The sequence below is a fragment of the Ischnura elegans genome, chromosome 8 (assembly GCF_921293095.1).
Source record: "Ischnura elegans chromosome 8, ioIscEleg1.1, whole genome shotgun sequence".
Taxonomy (NCBI): Eukaryota; Metazoa; Arthropoda; class Insecta; order Odonata; family Coenagrionidae; genus Ischnura; species Ischnura elegans.
Window position 1 is genome coordinate 9,243,308 of NC_060253.1, and position 18,707 is coordinate 9,262,014.

Genomic DNA, 18,707 nt, shown 5'->3' on the forward strand with positions numbered 1-18,707 from the left:
TTACCCTCAGTATAGACATCTGATAGGAGCTGCAACTCAGTTTCAGGTGCAGCCAGTTGATGAGGACACCATGTTAACACTAGTACTGAATCCATTGAGCCGTCACGTGGTCAGACCTCCAAGTGCTGAGGAAACCATAAAACGAGATGTGGAACAGTATTTAATGGACCAGGACAATGTCAAGAACAGGCGATTGCAGCAGCTTTTCTCATCGTTAGATGTAAATGTTCAACGACGCACAGCAAGTGAAATAATGTCCATCAGACCCATCAATATGAACCTGGCCCATTCAATGCATGCTCACTCAGTTCCTGGGCAAATTGGTAAATCAGTCAGTCAGTTCAACAAGGTGAGCTCACTGGTACGCGTAACATTCCGGCTAAAGACACAGGAAGGTTGCCAACCTATAGCCACCAGGATCCGTATAATGGATTCCCGCCTTATCAAGTACATCAGTCGTCGACTGGAAGCAGTGCATCTTCAGAGGGGTTCCATGATAGAAACCATGTTGTCCGGCCATTGGAGTGCGTATCAGACATTTTGTGCTATGCACAGCTTAACGCCCCTTTGTACATATAGCCTGCGATTGTTCTTAGTATCACTGACCTATGACCTGGGCTACGAACTTGTCAGTGGGCCATATACCCCATCCCCAATCGATTTCATGCACCTTCACTATATTGTACCTGTTGGAGCTGAGGAGGAGTGTATTGTTATTCACCCATCATCCACTCTACCAGCGACCACTCTTCAGGCCAGCACGACTAGAGGCCCCTTTCCTTATTACAAAGGGAGCTCCACTTCTGATCCAGTCCACACCACGAAGATCGCAAATATCGAAGGAACTGATGTTGACAGAGTTCGCTCGGGGATCTGCAGCTGGGGGCAGTTAGGAGGAGTTGTTGCCTTGTCCCCGACCGCGGCCTCTTCCTCGACCGGGGTTCCTCCGAAAGGGCTGCATCTGGTACTGCGGCCGCGGCGGCGGCTGTTGAGGTGGTGGTGTCTGGTATCCGGCAGGTAGTCGCAAGATCTCGGCGGGAACTGATGGTGTGAGGCGTAGAGCCTCGGGCCACCCCAGAGTGGCTACGGTGAGCAGGAGTCGGCCTCTGTTGTACACCGCCCTTTGTAAATGGGGCGTTAGAGTCTCGAATTCTGCAGCCACTTCTAGCACAAAATCTATCTCGCGTATGTCACGTGGTTTGAGTTTGAGAGAAGACTTATTATTTTTAAGCAAGGTAAGTAATTGTAGTACCTCGTCTACGGGGTAATTCCAGTCCAGGTTGCTGAGATGCGGGGCGGAGTGCTGCAAAGGCAGGTGCAACGGGAGCAGCTTGTGCTGGCAGTTGGTTCTGGAAGGCGTTGAGAGTCTGCGTGAGCTGTGTTACTTGGGTGGCCAGTGCTGCGATTTGCTCTTCCATGGTGAACTCTTCTTCCTCGTCTAACTCTCCTATTGGTCCAGGTAAAGGCAGTGAAGACTCACATTAAACTAGGGAAGCAAAAACTAATAGAGGTGGATGAATTCTGTTATTTCGGAAGCAAGATAACTAGTGCCGGGAGAAGTAAGAAAGAAATCATCAGCTGAAAAGCCCAGGCGAAGAGAGCATTCCACCAAAAGAGAGACCTGCTTACAACGGGAAACTTAAATATGGAAGTAAAGAAACAATTTATAAGAACCTACATTTGGGGTATGCTCCTATACGGAAGTGAGGCATGGACAATGACCGCAGCGGAGAAAGCAAGGATAGAGGCCTTCGAAATGTGGTGCTACAGAAGAATGATGAAGATCAAATGGATGGACCGAGTGAGTAAGGAAGAAGTCCTAAGAAGAGTAGGAGAGAGGAGAAGCCTCATGAAAACCCTAACAAGAAGACGGAACAACCTTATAGGCCACATCTTGAGACATGATGGCCTGATGAAGACAATCGTCGAGGGACAATTGGAAGGCAAGAATGGAAAAGGAAGACCTCGAACAAAATATATGGAACAAGTAAAGAAGGATGTGAAAGAGAAGAAATACGTAGGAGTGAAAAGATTAGCTGATAAGAGAAGTGAGTGGAAAGCTGCGTCAAACCAATCCTAGGATGTTCGACCGGTGATGATGATCCCTTTTTTTAATTTTCATAAGAATTTATACGGCCCGGTGTCAACTTAGGATGGTACAACCGCAGATAATTCATAAACGCCTCCTTTGATTGGACACGATGCACTTCCTGATACCCTGACTACTGTGCCTGACCTTCCCTCGATGCGATGCCCCAACAGACGAGATAATCAAGGCACCGACACAGCCATCGAGACGTTACACTCTTATGACGTTCCACCACCGGGATGAGTGAAAACGACGCATCCGCCCGTTCCATGAGCACCGCTTAAGCGGAGAATATTTCATAAGTCACGGGCTCCCGAAGGAGAAAATGAAAACGGTGAAAAAATAAAGAGATTAGCGAAACTTCCGCCACGGACGAACTCCTCATTCGAGAGGGAAAGGGAAGTCGAGTGGTGTGGCGAACGAGAGAGAGGAGAAAAAAACAAGAGAGCGCCGCTGCGCGCAGCAGACACAGCTGATTAGGTCGGCCCGTGTCCCGCGCTTTGGTTGGTTGGCCCCGCGACGCCTCAGTGGTCCCCCCCCCATCCCCTTCCCCCAAATTACCGCTCGCCAAGCACTTTCCCTGAAGGGAGGAGATGTCAGTGCGGGACACAGAGGCCTCTGTGCAATACATTCCGAGGAGAGCGGAGAAGAGGATAAAGGTAAGTTGAAGGCATTAATAAAACCTCATGAATAAAGAGTTTAAAGAAAGAAAAATCACTGGTTTATCTTATTTTGGGAATATTAGATGAGAGAGAAAAAAGTATTCTAAAGTTCCAGCGGTACATTAATGTCCATTATTTAAAAAATCGGGTAAAAAAGTTTGTGAACTTATAAAATGAGATCCTTGAATACTATCGGTGTTACGAAGTGTAAGAAGTCACGTAAGTATAATGAATTTCAGCGAAATAACTTGAAATTAAAGAAAGGTGGGACTAAAACGGTTAAACAAGGACACAAAAAGATATTTTACATTAGAATCTCTTGGAATACAACTCTTTTCCTTGACATAATTTCCCATCGAAGCGCGACGTTGGGAGTAAATTCCAAATAATATTAAATACCAATGATCAGTAGGAGAACACTGGAGGACACAATAGACATTAATACAATTTCTTGCTGGAGCAGAGCCAATGATCTTTTCTTCTAGTACAATCTTCTAAGCAACAACATAAGATACCCACTCTTTCTGGAACGATTTCCAGAGGACCGAATCAACAATTCCGTCTTCTGGAATTGAGTATATTTTCATCGAAAATACTACAAAAGAAATAAATCTACAAATAATTCCATAATAAGAGCCATGCAACTTCACAATAAGCATTCCAAAAAGCTCTATATGTTTTCCCATTCATTCAATCTTAAAAATGGAAAATGAATGTCAAGACTGATATTGTCTGCGATTGTAAGACAGGAATACAGCAGATACTGAATGTACGTTGAAAGTTTTCCCTGTGTTCTTACCAAGCATTTCAGTCGAACCTGTACAATTTTATGCATTTTATTATTTACATTTTGAATTATACTATCAATGCACGCACAAGTTATATTACATCTTATCGTATTGAACCTTGTTAAGTTATATTGCGAAAGAGTGTACGATCCGTACAAAAATTTTATTATTATATCTAAAATTAACATCAAATGAAAGATGAAGAAAATTCAATAGTAATGGAGGATGAATAGGTAGAACTACTTCAGCAGCAAGAAGAGGATAGTATAAACGCTAAATATTTTCATGTAGGTACTTCCAGTTCCTCACCCTAATATACTTAGCGCCAGCAGGAAGAGTTCGTCAGGCGAAATTATTTTACCGCTGATCTCAGGCGTGAAGTGTCTGATTAGCAGACATCGGAAATGAAGCAGAAACCCCTAATTGCTGCACATTTATACTGATTCACATTAAAAACCTTCAACATTAGGGCTATTCCTCCTCATGATGAGCAAAGAAAAAGGTTTTTGGAGTGTAGCGGTGGGGAAAAACGGTCAAGAATGGATGTGTTTGAGATGTGGGTGTGGCGAAGAATGGAGAAGGTGAAGTGGACGGAGAGGAGGTAGAACGACGAAGTGCTCGTAATGGTGGGTGAGGAGAGACAGCTTCTAGATGAGATATGGAAACATCTCAATTCTCTCCATCCTGGGAAGTAATTCGATGATCACCAAGGGAAGAATTCCTGTGTGAATAAATCTGTCATGTATGTTTTTCATTTTGCGAGAAAATACCATTCCTTCAAGATACGTCCTAATCACAGCGAAAAGTGTTGCCTGAAAAAATAACGCAAGTTTCACAAAAATTTCTCATTTATGACCTTCTTGGTCAGGCCCAATAAGAACTTAATCAGAGCCGTGCCTTGGCACAATTATCATCATATCTAATCGGCCACTTTTCTTATCTATTGCGTTTACAGCACCAAACATTTTCGTTACTCGATTCCCCAAATGCGCTTTCCAATGACCCCTGGAACTGTACTGGAGGAGGTAATTTTCAATTATCGCCGATAGGGGTGCACCGGTCGAAGGGTTAAAACAAGGTCAGTAAAAGACAGGTCGTATCACGCACTTGACCAATGTAATCCACCATCTTGAGTCTCGAGCGCGGCGGGAATTCAAATTTTACGTGCATTTAAACGGGAGACATAGGTAAAAGGAAACACGGTTTTCTCACAACGTAATCGATGCAGGGAACTTAAATTTTTGTTATTTATAGTTAATAAAATGAAAATTTATGATAGTGTGCATTTTGAGTCTAGGGTCCATGGTTTGACTCTAGAAAAATTGTCAACTCACGGGAAAAATAATTTTCGCACTGCTGCGCTCCGGATGCATGGGTTCTAAGGAACCCTGTCTTACTTCCTTATTTAGGAAGTCAGGTACATGAAATTTTCCATAGTCATAGAAAATTATAATATACTTGCAAATACGGGAAGTTTTTTGACCCTGAGGACCTCGGTTTGACTCTGGAAAAATTGTCAACCCACGCGACAAAATAATTTCGTACTACAGCGCTTCGGGTGTATAGGTACAAAGAACCATGTCTAACTTCCTGATTAAAGAAGTCAGGTATATGAAATTTCCCACGGTCATAGAAAATTATAATATACTTGCGAACACGGGCAGTTTTTGACCCTAAGGACCTCGGTTCGACTCTGGAAAAATTGTCAACCCACGCGACAAAACAATTTCGTACTACAGCGCTCCGGGTGCATAGGTACAAGGAACCATGTTTTATTCCCTTATTTATGAAGTTAGATTCATGAAATCTTCCAAGGTGATAGGAAATTGTAGTATACTTGATAATACTTTTTCTGACCTTGGGTTAAAACGAGATGAAAAGGGTAGTGGTGGTATCACGTGATGGACGCGTAAACTCCCGGACCACTGACGTAAGACTGACTCCTCATCACCATCATCATTAGTGCAAAATCCTTAGTTCTGCCGGCGGCGGGGAAAGTCCACGCCTGCCACACGAGAGGGCGCGCATTCGAGTCCCGCCTGGGTTGTAGTCCCGCCCCAACCCAGGGTTCGCGCACGTCCCATTGTAAAATGTATTGAAAACCCCGATGTAAAAGGCCAAAATGCGCTGTTTTCGGTAGTTTGGCAATAAATAAAAATACTTTCGGAAGAGAAGGGGATGGAGAGGAAGGTAGAGTTGACGGTGAGGAAGTGCCGGACATGGTGGGTGAGGAGAGGAAGCTAAAAGATTAGTTTCGGAGGAGTCAGAGGGGTTGGACGCAGCGAGCACAGAGTGGGGTGGGAATGCTAAAAAATAAATAAACCTAAGAAATATGCACCGCGTTTGAGGAAAGAATGTGCAGTGGAGGAAAAATGGATGTCAAGAGTGAAAAAGGAATGCCTCGAATGAAATATATGGACCAGATAAAGACGGCTGTGGAAGGGAAGAAATGAGAAAAGGTGAGTGGATGAACTTACTGAAGAATTGAGTGGAGAGCTGCGTCAAACCAATATTAGGATAATTGATCCGTAATTATGATGAGACGGTAGAATATCAGAGAAGCCAGCAAGAGGTATACATAGAATAATAGGGAATCGGCCTTACCGTAAATAAATGAATATGAAGTTCAGTAGAGTGGTTTCCTATTATTTTTTTATTGCCTAAATCAAAAGATTATTACCCCTGGAGTACGCATTTTACGCTTTTAGATTTTTAAATGACGATATATATTTTTCGCGATTAATTGAAAAGTGAAAATTTTCAATCAAGCGAAAACGTGACGGCTAAGTATGAATGCTGGTAGAACCAGAATGCCCGTGTAACGTCATTCTGGTCCCGCTGCCGCCTTGTGAGTTGTCCTTGGGGCGAGGATATTGTGCGCCGCTGCGATGCTGGCTGCTAGCAGATAGTAGAGTACCCTGCTAGCAGGTAGCGCTTGGCTTAAATAAGGATTATTATTGAACGTAGGTTTTCGCAGCGAGAGGCATCGTCATCAACGGCTTCCGGGTGCAGCTGCGTGTTGCGCTTTGTCGTGCCTTTGTCGTGCAAAGGCACGACAAAGCGCAACACGCAGCTGCACCCGGAAGCCGTTGATGACGAAGGATTATTATTACCCTATCAAACGCAGGAAAACTTAGGTATTTTTAATGGGTGATTATTAAGAGATGTTTCCCTGATCTCTGTGCCTCATGCATGCATTGGTAATCTCAGACGATGTAAAACTCCTATCCTCTCGTGTAGAAACTAGGTCCCTGTGACGTCACGTTGAGTGGCATCGCATGGGCGCCAATCTGGCCTTTTTCAAATGAGGATAAAATTGACCATTGCCATTCGTCTAAACTGGGATTTCTAAAACCAAATAATTTGTATATTATGAATACACTAATGATGGGTAACGAATCACAATGAATGCCTTTCGTTTACTTTGATGCAGGAAGCTACCCTATTCTAACTTAATCGATAGTATACTTCTGGTTATAAAAATAACCGAAACTAACACACCTTGGAACTAATTCAGAGGATTTGACAACCATATAACTCCGACAGTTACCCTGAGTAAAGCTTCTCATTAAAATGGATAATCCATGCGTAAACACTCCCCAAAAGGCCCTCCGTAAGGATTAATTTTCGAAACAGCAGTCACATACGAACAGCTTTCCTCTTCCGGCGCTCTCCCATAATTGGTCTGAGCGACCTCCACACCGCACCTGCTTAGTTCGCGCCGAACCAAAACAGTACTGAATGCTGACGACGCCGCCATTCAAAACTCAGAAGTCATTGCCACCAAACGGTCGAATTCTATTTTCCAGTGCCACCGGACCTTGCGTCCTAAAATTGTTCCAAAGTCGCCAGGCCACCAATGCCAAGGCCCATATTTGAAAGGAGTAGGAAGAGCGGAATGGTGGGAGTTGTATCGTCATGGTTGAGAGTGAACAACCACCCACGATGTGCATTCCGTCAAAATTCTTCCATTATTCATCGATACACGGAATACCAAACCACACGTTGCATGAATCACAAGGATCAACAACTTTGCTATTTCCTCTCACTCATTTCTATTCCTGCGATTACTTACTATTTCTATCACTGCGTTACTTTAAGGATAGCAACGTTGTCTCAATTGATAGGATTAATGGCGTCGCTCGCTAGGATCACTCATCATATGTTTTTCCATAGTTCTACCCTTGAATGTATTTCCTGTAGGAATTACTAACCGTTAGCAATTTTTTATGAATAAGCATGTATATTTTTTACTAGTGTGCGTAATATTTCTATGACCGTGCGGTGTGCATGTGGCGGTCCTCTTGCATGCTGTATGTTGGTGATTTGTCACCGCCTGCCAAACACCCTAGAGGTGGCTCGCAGGGTATTATAAAGATTTAGATGTAGATTATGAATTTCCTCCAAGTTACGCCCGCTACTACACTAGAAGGACGGCAGGGGTCATTTGACCCATTTTCAGAATTCAAATTTATTTTTCTCTTATTAAAATATTTTTTTAAATTTTGAAACTTTTTGACTTTGTTCATTTTGGTCTATATTTTGATAAATTAGTGAATATTTAACAATAATGTTTTGTTTTAAATTTTTATGACATGTTATACCTAGAAGGACGGCTAGGGGTCATTTGACCCACAACTGGTTTTCGCGCTATTTTCTTGCCCGTGGGCACTTTAGTGCCATGTATATCATATAATCAGCAAGAGGCTAGTGTGGTAGATGATTTGCTTCATTTTGAATATGGAAGTACCCGCTTCAATGCCAGTTTCGTCCCAAGGGCTCCTATCTGTATTCGAAAACCTAGGCATAGCGACTTGTCGTGCACAATCTTTCGATATTTTTTGGGCAGCAAAAGGAAATAAAACCTTTTCAATCCATGATTTGCGTAAATTCATGTAATTATGATATTTTAATTTTGTTTTATTTATTTTTCAATGATTATTGTATTACCCACACCGGAAAATCGTCACGTATCCCAAGAATTGTTTTCCGTCGTCCAAGATTCAGAGCTCTTAGAGACATTATTTTCAATATCGACTCATCAGGTTTACGAATAACTTTCATTTCTCTGGCCTGACGGCACTGTCGCTTGACCTAGCCCCTTTGCCGTGTGTCCAGCATTAGTTCCGCCTGACCCCGTCGGGGTTTGGGGCGGGTTGACTGCACGCTGCGTCCTTGGGAAAAATCGTGTCTCTTTTTGAGAGAGCGGAGGAATTGGGTGGACTGTAAAATTCTACTGTAAATTTTACCCTCGGAATCCGCACGTAGGTCGGAAAAGAAGCATTACTGCAAGTTCCTGGAAGATACGAATCAGGATACGGTTGGCGGTTGAGTCCCTGCCTTTCGAACGGCAATTAGCGTTACTTCTGAAAAATTTTTCCTTTTGTATGAATTTCTAATGCTCTCCAGCTCTCTATACCTCCAATGCAACTAGAGAAGATTCTACCATAATGCGCTTTCGTTTGTAGATTTTTTGCATGCATATCAGTAGCGAGTTGAGGAAGAAAGTAAGAAGTCGAGAAATATATCAAAAGAAGAGATTCGTCGCGAATCAAATAGCTGTAGGGAATATTGAAGATCAGTCTTGAAGTGAATCGTAAACGTCAGTTCAAGGACATTCTGACCAATCCATCAACATCTGCATGTGATGGAAGCGACGAAGTCCAAGATAGTGAATCCGATGGCGACTTTGGCGTGATAGCAAATGCACAGCTCTATCCAACAAAATGCAGCTGTCCTTTTATGAGGTAAATTCCAAATAAACAAGACAAATTTGGAATTGAGTACTTGGTTTTGACAGATGTGAAATGAAAATACAGCCTAAATGAATTTCCATATTGTGGCAAAGATGATGATTGGCCATCAAATCAAGCGTTGGGGAAATAAATAGTTACTAAAGTGACCGTAACATACAAGAATTCAGGAATAAATGTAACTTGTAACAATTATTTTCCATCCATCCTGCTGGCAGGAAGTCATAAAAAAATGGAAAACTTCTCTTGCATGGACGATGTGAAAAAACAGGCGTGACGCACAAATATCCATGACCCCTAAAATAGCCATGTAATCCATTCAACGCGAGTGTTCAAAAATACCTTAGGCCATACTCTTACGTAGAAGTAGGCAAACTAGAACAATAATGTACTTTCACTCAGCAGCATGATCTCAGACGACACTATTTCCGAAACGAATAAAAGAATACCAGAGACCATCCTATTTCATAATAAAAACAAAGTGGGAGTAGATATGATGGATAGCATGTATCAATTTATTTACACGTCTCCAAATCCAACGGCCATATCTCCACGGGCACAAAAAAGAAAAAGGTGCCAAATACCATCAAATTGAATTATTGCACCAATTTCCTTTCCATTTTCCAAATTCCTTTTCATGTGCAAATGGCTGGTGTGCTAACACCCCCTGCCACACGCTTTTAAGCGGCTTGCGGGTTAGTGTATAGATTTAGATGTAGATGAATAAATCGTCCAATGAACGCATTCAGCGAAAAAAAATATTTTGTGGAAACAGCGCTGAAAAAATACTGTCTGTCTGAGATTTACAACAAAGTAATAAGTTTTAAAAATTCTAATGCAAATTTTGTAAACCCAGTACGCCTATTGTTTAAACATGTAACACAACTTTTGTATTGAGTGTATGTATTTTCATTATTTGATTTGCAATCGACTACTACATACGGTTTAATTCATGATTCTTTAAAATAATTGTTATTAACTTTTGACGATGGAAATAATATTTAATACTGTTAAATAGTGTTTTTAATGAACTGATTCAACAATTAATACGATTAAACTGAATATTGGTTGAAAATTAGGCGTTCTATTCCAAAATACATTTTAGGGGTCAAATGACCCCTAGCCGTCCTTCTAGGTAGCGCGAAACTCCCGTCCTCCTAGTGTTAATCACATGTTTCATACTTTTGACGACGCCATTGAAATGAACGACGAAGTGCCAGACATGGTGGGCGAAGACAGGAAACTTCTAGAGTAGATGTGGAGAGTTTGGAGTGCAGAGCGGGGAGGGGATGTTGAAATCCGTGGCGTGAGGGAAGAATGAGAAGGGTGGGAGAGGGAGGGGAGGGGAAGGAGGAGAAGGGGGTTTATAGGTGGAATGAAAGCAAGTGGGCCTCGCTGTGAATGGAAAATGGGATTAGGGTGGTTCCCTATTATTATTTTTTTATTGCCTAAATCGAAAGATTATTACTCCTGGAGTATGCATTTCACGCTCTCAGATTTTTAAATGACGATATCTATTTTTCGCGATTAAATGAAAAGTGAAAAATTTTAAGCGCGCGAAAACGCGACGGCTAAGTATGTATACTGGGAAAACGCCGCGTGACGTCATTCTGGTTCCCGCTGTCGGCGTGTGAGGTGACCTTAGGGGGAGGCTTTGAGCGCTGATACGACGCAGGCTGCTAGCAGGTAGCAGAGTACCCAGCTAGTAGGTAGCGCTTGGCTTAAATAAGGATTATTAATACTCTATCAAACGAAGGAAACTTTCCGACCTTAGCCAGTTTTAATATGTGATAATTAAGACATGATTCCCTGAGCTCTGTGCCTCATGCATGCATTGATAATCTCGGACGAGTTAAAACTCCTATCTACTCGTATAGAAACTAGGTCCTTGTGACGTCACGTGGAGTGGCATCGCATGGGCGCCAATCTGGCCTTTTTCAAATGAGGATAAAATTGACCATTAACATTCGTTTGAACAGGGATTTCTAAAACAAAATTATTTTTATATTATGAATACACTAATGGTGGTTATGGAATCGCAATCAATGCACTTCGTTTTCTTTGATCTTTCTATTGCGGTCGCCAAAGTAATTCGTAAAAAAAAATGCTCCAAGTTAACCGGTGCGAAACTCCTTAATTAATATTAATGCAGTGAGAAGGGGATTTATATGGAAGACGAAAAATAGGAGACAAAATAATACCTAATCGATATAATAAACAAAGAGTTATGGAATTTGAAGATGACTGAAAAAATTAAGGGACGATACTGACATTTCGTGTGGAGCTAAAAGTTTAACCAACAAAACCTTGAACGACGGATTGAATACAATTCTCCATTCAATTCGCCAGGTCCGGAAATTTTGGGACTCATCTCCAAGCAAATTTTGAAGGTCATAGAATCCATTGTTTGTTTTAAGTATCTAAAACTTTTGGCAGGCATTGCTGTATTAGTTGTAGCTAACAGCTAGTTTCACATAATCATTGAAAAAATACGCCGTCATTGTGAAATTTTCATAACACGAAGAGTAAATAAAAATTTCTTGAATATCAAAAAAGTTGCTCCGGGGTAACTGGGACCGTGAGGTAACTGGAACATGGGTCGATAAAATGTATATTTAAGGGAATTTTAAGTTTACCAGGTTTGCACACGTACTTGTCCTTCTTTTGTCCCTTGAACAACGCGCCTTACCTCATTTGGAGCCATTCATTGAGTTTGGGCTGCTGTGGAATTTTAGTGTGGAGATTATTCAAAGCAACGACCGGTCTCAGTGAGATTAGCTGGTTTTCATTTTTCTGCGGTGATTCATTTCAAACTATTAACTACTTTAGGATAAACATGAAGGCTGATTGTGTTGTAACTCTTAAACTTCCTGTAGTATCAGTAATTGGGGTGTTCCAGTTACCCCAAACGTTTTTCATAAATAAGGTAACTGGGGCATGGTGTTGGGGTAATTGGGTCATGACGGACCCAGTTACCCCAACAGTTAAAGTGAATAAAAATTGCACGGAAATATTTTTTATGTAACTTCATCCAGCTCTGAAATAGCTTTAAAATTCGTTTAACATAACCTTCTTGCTCAAAATGCAGATGATGGTGCGAAAATATAAGGAAAACTCAGAAGGGTGCTGGACTAACCTACTCAATTGAAGATCTTGAAAATGCTGTAAATTATGCAAAAAAACGGGAACAAAACTGCTTGTGGAGCAGCATTATTTTATCTCATTGCTAGGAGTACGGTACAACATCATGTTTCTGAAACTCGGGGGAAAGGACTCATATCTCAACGCCCAAGTAATGGAGGTGTGTGTGTGACATCTTATTTCCCTGCTGCTGAGGAAGAGGAATTTGCCAATGCAATAAAAGTTATGGGAAAAAAATGGCTTTGGCCTTACTGGCGAAAAGGTATTAGATATTGTACGTTGTTACATTGTTCTAAACAAACTCGACACCAGATTTAAAAATCAGCGGCCTGGCCCAGACTAGTTATTTTCGTTTCGAAAAATAAATAGCCTAACCATTTAAGTTGCCCCAAAGCATTCAATGCTCTCGTTGAAAACAAACTAATCCTGGAGTAATTCATGACTTTTTCTTAAAATTAACGGATCTTGTTCAGATACTAGGTTTGAAAGGGATGCCAGGCCAAATATTCAACTGTGACGAGACTTCCTTCTGTCATGATTCCTTTAAAACCTGAGGACGCTATTAATCAGAATATTTAACGCAAAACAATCACCTCTGGTAGAAAAAACATGGAAACATTGCTTTGTGTTTCTGCTAACTGTAAGATGCTTCCTTTATTATGTGTTTTAAAAGGAAAATCCGTGAGGTCTCCGTTACCGTCCTAATACTACGGCCATAACATTCATTATAATCAAAAAAGCTGCGTTAACCAATATTTTTATTATCATTTAAAGTACTTTGATAGATCCAGTAAAAAAAATAGTTATGGAAGCGCTAAAATGGGATTTGCCATGGGGTTATCAAGTTACCCCTAAGGCGTGGGGTAACTGGGGCCAACTGAGACGTGAAAATAATATTAATATAAAATATTGTTAACTGGTAGAAATTATATTCAAGTCACATGATGTGCCAGTCCGATTATTGATAAGTCATTACGTGTTTTTCTCAGCCATTCAATGGGGTTATCTGTACAAAAAAATATTTGAAAATGATATTGCAATATCACATTGAAAAACTATGCCCCCGTTACCCCGTAGCACCTTATATATTACCTATATATCGATATGTAACCTCAGAAATGTATCTCAGGAAAAATTTTCACATATGAGATACAGGTCAATAATTACTAGGTCTTCCTCAGCATGCCACGGCAATTTCAAGTAGAAGAGGTGAGTGTATCTGAATCGAGGGAAAAGTCAGGAAAAAGACAAAAGACAAGCGTCGGAGAGGGAGTGATGCTTCCGCTTAAGCATAAATATAACTGTAAGTTGTGTTCGGCCGACGTTTGAGATATATTCGAGACATCTAGTAAACACGGCAAGATAGTAAAGTCAATGAAGAGAAGCAGTGGATGTTGCTAGTAAATACTTCGTAGTTTGCGGGAATCGTCCCGGCACAGGGATTGGGGAGTTGGGGGTGAGGATTTCTCAACCCCCTCCCACCAGGGGGACGTCTTAATTCCCCCCTCCACACCATCCACCGCGGCAGAGAGAGTGAGCCGGCGGATAGACTTCTCCTTGGCGGGTGGGAGGGAGGGGGGGACACAGTGGCACAGTGGGGATCGCATGGAAAAAATGAGGAAACAAAAGAGGGGTGGGGGGCGAGCAAAGGCAAGAGAGTTCATCCCCTGCTTCCCACCTTGAGCCGCGGGACACTTCAGTCTGCCACCGGTCTCTTGCCCCGTGAACATCCTAGGCACAGCGCCCAATAAAGAGACCAAAGGAAGACCACGGAGTGAGAGGACCCGCAGCGCATCTCAACCGTCAACTGTTTGAAGAGGTCGGCACAGCGCAACACAATAAGGGGGTCGTCCCTCGGGCGAAAGGATAGAGACGTCGGAGCTGGCGCTGGAGAAGATATTCGCGAGAAAACGCTTGCCAGTAAAAGCTACCGATCCGCGATTTCCCCCAGTCCAGGCTGATTGGAGAACATTTCAGTTTCAACGTAAGGAGATTCACCGGCTGCACAGCTGCACGCTTGTGACCGAAGAACCTCTTGCACGTGGTCGTGTGCCTTACCGGAAAAGACATTCGCGAAGCAACCCGCACCAGTGACTCAAAGTATATTTTCATTCAAGCCCGTTGGGAGAACACATCTCAGCTTCAAAGTACCGCCACAGCTCGTGACCAAAGACTCGTTCATTTCTGAAGACAGAAGTGTGCTCAATTGGGAAATAAATTTGCGAGACAGTGACATCAAGAATAAACTCCAGATCGAATATTAACTTGCGTACGGACGTTAGTTGGGGATCGAAGAAAACATTCCAGGGATAAGCATTTTCAGACTCACCTAAAAAAAAGCAGAGGGTTTGGGCCAAGACTCGAGATTTTTTGGACGTTACAGTGACTGAATATAAAGTACGTGGGAGAAAAGAAAATTCCTTGCTCCATCTTCCAGAAGCTTTTCGCCGGAGATATCATTTTCGGCAGTATCTCGACTGACACAATAACACTTGCCAGTTGAATCTATTTCAACTACACCTTCTGTAAGGGTAAGGTGATCAAACTTCCCAAATCACATGGTGAAAGATAGCACATAAAAACGAGAACACAAGGCAAATATACCAGGAAAAAGGGTTATAATTTACTAGCCCAACCTAAGTACTTTAAAAAGGGTTTTCCTCCATTAAAACAACTATCATAGAAGTTAAAGCTTAATATTCAGGAAATTTCCCAGGGAAGGTGACTATATTCAGAAAAAAGCAGAGGATATTGCAGATAAGTGATCAATAACATCGGCTGGGGGCCAGAAACATCTGAATTCAATATGCGTACCTGAAGAATAAAAGATAAAAGAATACAACTGTGTCGACAAGTGACTTCCAAAGAAAAAATATAAACACCTAGGCAGATTTGAAATTAGTTGCGCTTAAGTCACTGATAGACATAAGTTCCGTAATTGTTGGACGTCTGCTGTCCTGAGATACTTCCCGGAACATCAATTGTGTCTAGGTCTAATAAAATTATACAATTCGTCGCAACGCTGTTTGAACTTTGTTGTATACGGGTATTCTGCAAGGGATATACATGCTAATAAAAATATCCTGAGGTGATACTTGAGAGAGAGCATATGGAGTTGGATTGACCCCAGTTGATGAATTGATTTGAGTGAGGGTAGTCTTCAAAGCGCGCGGGAAAAGGAAGGAGGGGTGAAATCAGCGAGTGACACTAACCGGTGTATAGAGCAGGAAAGTTCACGTCCAGCATCCAAAGGAAGCCATCCTTCTTCATCTTATTGTTCCGGCTGCATCTTTTCGTGCACCACTGCAGCCTAGCAGAGCGTCTTGTCCTGTCTTGTCTGGTGCAACAGAGAGAGAAGGAAGTGCATCCCATCTGAGGAAGAACATGAGGCACAGGGTAAGTGCTGATACTCTAATGATACGACTTCATTACTGTGCTTCTCGAACAATAATCACTGATGGATGGATTTCAAAGAGCTAGGCTTATCTTTACCCCCTTAAAATTATTCAATTTCAACATGCAAAAAATATTATTTTTATGAATCTTTTTAAAATGGCGAGTTCGGTTCGGTCGGTTTGGATCAAGAAATTACGAGCCTTATCAAACCTTTCAGAATTCAATGAAATCTATTATCAAAGTTACCAAAGAAAAAATGAGAGGACACAGCAATCACCACTAAATTCCAGAGATGATTGAACGCATCAATATGAACACAATTTACAAACAGATAATTACCGTCGAATTTTTGTTGGACGAGTCCTTCACCATTAAAAATACATGTTGACATAATATCTGTTTAAGTCATACAACTAAGAATAAAAATAAAATAAAGCTGATATATGTGAAAGGGACCTGTTTTGGCAAATACACAGGAAATTTCGTAGAAACAGCATTCAATTCCCTAACTTTGTAAAATTATGATATTTTTATTGCATAAACTGACTGGAAATTAAAATGGATTCTCATATCAAGAGGCCGAAAAGAAGAATATTATTTTTTTAAACTTTCAACAGTTGCACGTATATCACCTTTCTTTCACTAAAAAATGGTGAAGGGTCAATGGGCAACCAAAAATTGCACGGCGTATTACTTATCAATGTAATTCAAATGCCTTAACTCGCGTAAAAACACTAAAAAGCAATTACAACATTGTTGAGAGTTCGATGAATTAATTGTACTTAGCTGTCACTTCTGTCGGAGAATTTAAAAATCAGAGAAGGCAGAATAATATCGACTATTTTCTGTTATACTGCTGATAGCAATGGATTTTTTTATCGTGGCATAGCAAAATAATAACATACGGTTCCAAAAAATTTGTCATGGATTTCCAAGATTTTGAGAAAGATCGAACACCGCCAACATCTACGTTTTTGATAACACTTGATGGGGAAGCTGTAAATAAAAAATCGATGACATCTCTCTGTAAGTCAAATCAACACGGGTTCGTTATCAAAACAAACTGTGCCAGGCACTTAGAGACAATGAAACTACTAGCATCGAGCTCGTACAATTCCAAGAGATCGACGTTCTGCTGAAAAGATGATTTAAGTACCATAACCCTATGTTCAATATCTCTGAGTGCATCATGGAAATCAGTAATGAGATTAATTTTTAAGCCCACATAAATGTCTATCTGCGAGCAATCTGATGACGATTTGCAAATTTTTCCTGTCATATCTAATGCGGTTTTGTAAATTATCGCGAGCGAGGAATGTTAGACTCAAGATAAAATTGGGTGAGGAAAAACTTGAACAGGCAGAGCAGTTTAACTATTTGGGCAGCACATTAGAGGAAAACGGACACAGTAGCAAGGACATCAGGAAGCGAATTGCACTAGCAAAGGAGGCGTTCATGAACAGGAAGAAGCTTCTGAGAGGATCGTTATGTAAGAGTTTAAAGAAAAGGTTAGTGAAGAGTTTGAATTGGAGTGCAGCTCTCTACGGTGCGGAAACGTGGACACTGAGGAAAGAAGACGAGAGAAGATTGGAGGCATTCGAGATGTGGGTGTGGAGAAGAATGGAGAGGGTGAAATGGATGGAGAGGAAAAGGAACGATGAAGTGCTGCACATGGTGGGTGAGGAGAGGCAACTTTTAGATGAGGTACGGAGGAGACAGAAGGTATGGATGGAGTTAGTGCTTAGCGGGGAGGGGATGTTGAAAATGGTGTTAGGGGGTAGAATGTTAGGTAAACGAGGGAGAGGAAGGAGAAGAATAGGATTTTTTAGATAGATTGAAAGGGATTAGGCCTTAAATTGAATTGAAGAAGGCAGTGCTGGAAGGAAAGGGAGGCTTCCAGATCACTTCTTGAATACTCCATGGAAACCTACCTTAATCGGTAGAATACTATAATAATAATAAAGGGATTATTTTGAAGAGGGGATTAAGTCAAGCGAGTTCGGTAAAAGCGTGAAAACGAGCGACGAAGTCGACAAATGACTGCGGAGGAGCGTGTGCGCTGGAGCGGAGGACGAGACGAATTGTAGCAATTGGGGGGCAAAAAAATCTGTAAAATGATTAAACGGGGATCGCATAATTTTCTGAATCGGATCAGGCAGAAAGTGATCAACGCTCATCTAGCGCAACAACACATTTCACATTCAATAAAAAATGCTTTTCATGAAGGTCCCAACGAATCAAAAATATGAGGCAATGTAGCACTTTTATAATGCTAATTAAAATCCGATTATAGTACTCATACTGATAGTATTCCTCAGTATGATCATAATATCTTATTAATGTCATCTGAGCAATCAATTCAGTTTTTCACGAGAAAAAATACAGTATCAATCGTTTCTTTTACTGTACTAGTAATGACGAAAAACTACCAATGAAAACAAGACAATGAACAGTAATTTCAGCACATATTGTTTAGTTCATCGCGAAAGAAATATTTTTCTTGAAAATGAAGAAAGTAATTGATAGCAAGTTTTCTACCTGCTAGCAGATCTGAAAATAAGAATTGGCAAAAAGTCACCGCGCCACAACTTTTCATGCTACCATTCAATTATAGACTGATAGTCCGCTCTCCATTCTTACGTTACTGTTCATACCTTACGTCGTGGATACTTGTTCGCGAGGCTTCTATGGACGGTGAATGATGAAATATTCGAATTCGGTGGATCCATTTGAGAATCGTATTTGAGGAACTCAAAAAAAAAAACAGGAATAGGTGTTAAATAGGTGGTAATATATTAAAAATAGCGTAGCATTATGATTTCTATAGTTCCCTCTAAGAATTTACCAGAAATAATTTGATGAATAATTGAGAATGGGA

The 18,707-nt window shown here is 41.2% G+C and overlaps 1 protein-coding gene across 1 annotated transcript in view; it reads left to right on the forward strand.

Moving 5' to 3' along the window:
* Positions 1–2,682: 2,682 nt before the first annotated feature.
* The window catches only part of LOC124163748 (neprilysin-4-like), a 133,714-nt gene continuing 117,689 nt past the window's right edge, over positions 2,683–18,707 (forward strand). Inside the window, exon 1 of the mRNA XM_046540825.1 lies at positions 2,683–2,748. Within this exon, the coding sequence (XP_046396781.1) occupies positions 2,683–2,748 (66 nt within the window). The remainder of the gene's footprint in view (positions 2,749–18,707) is intronic.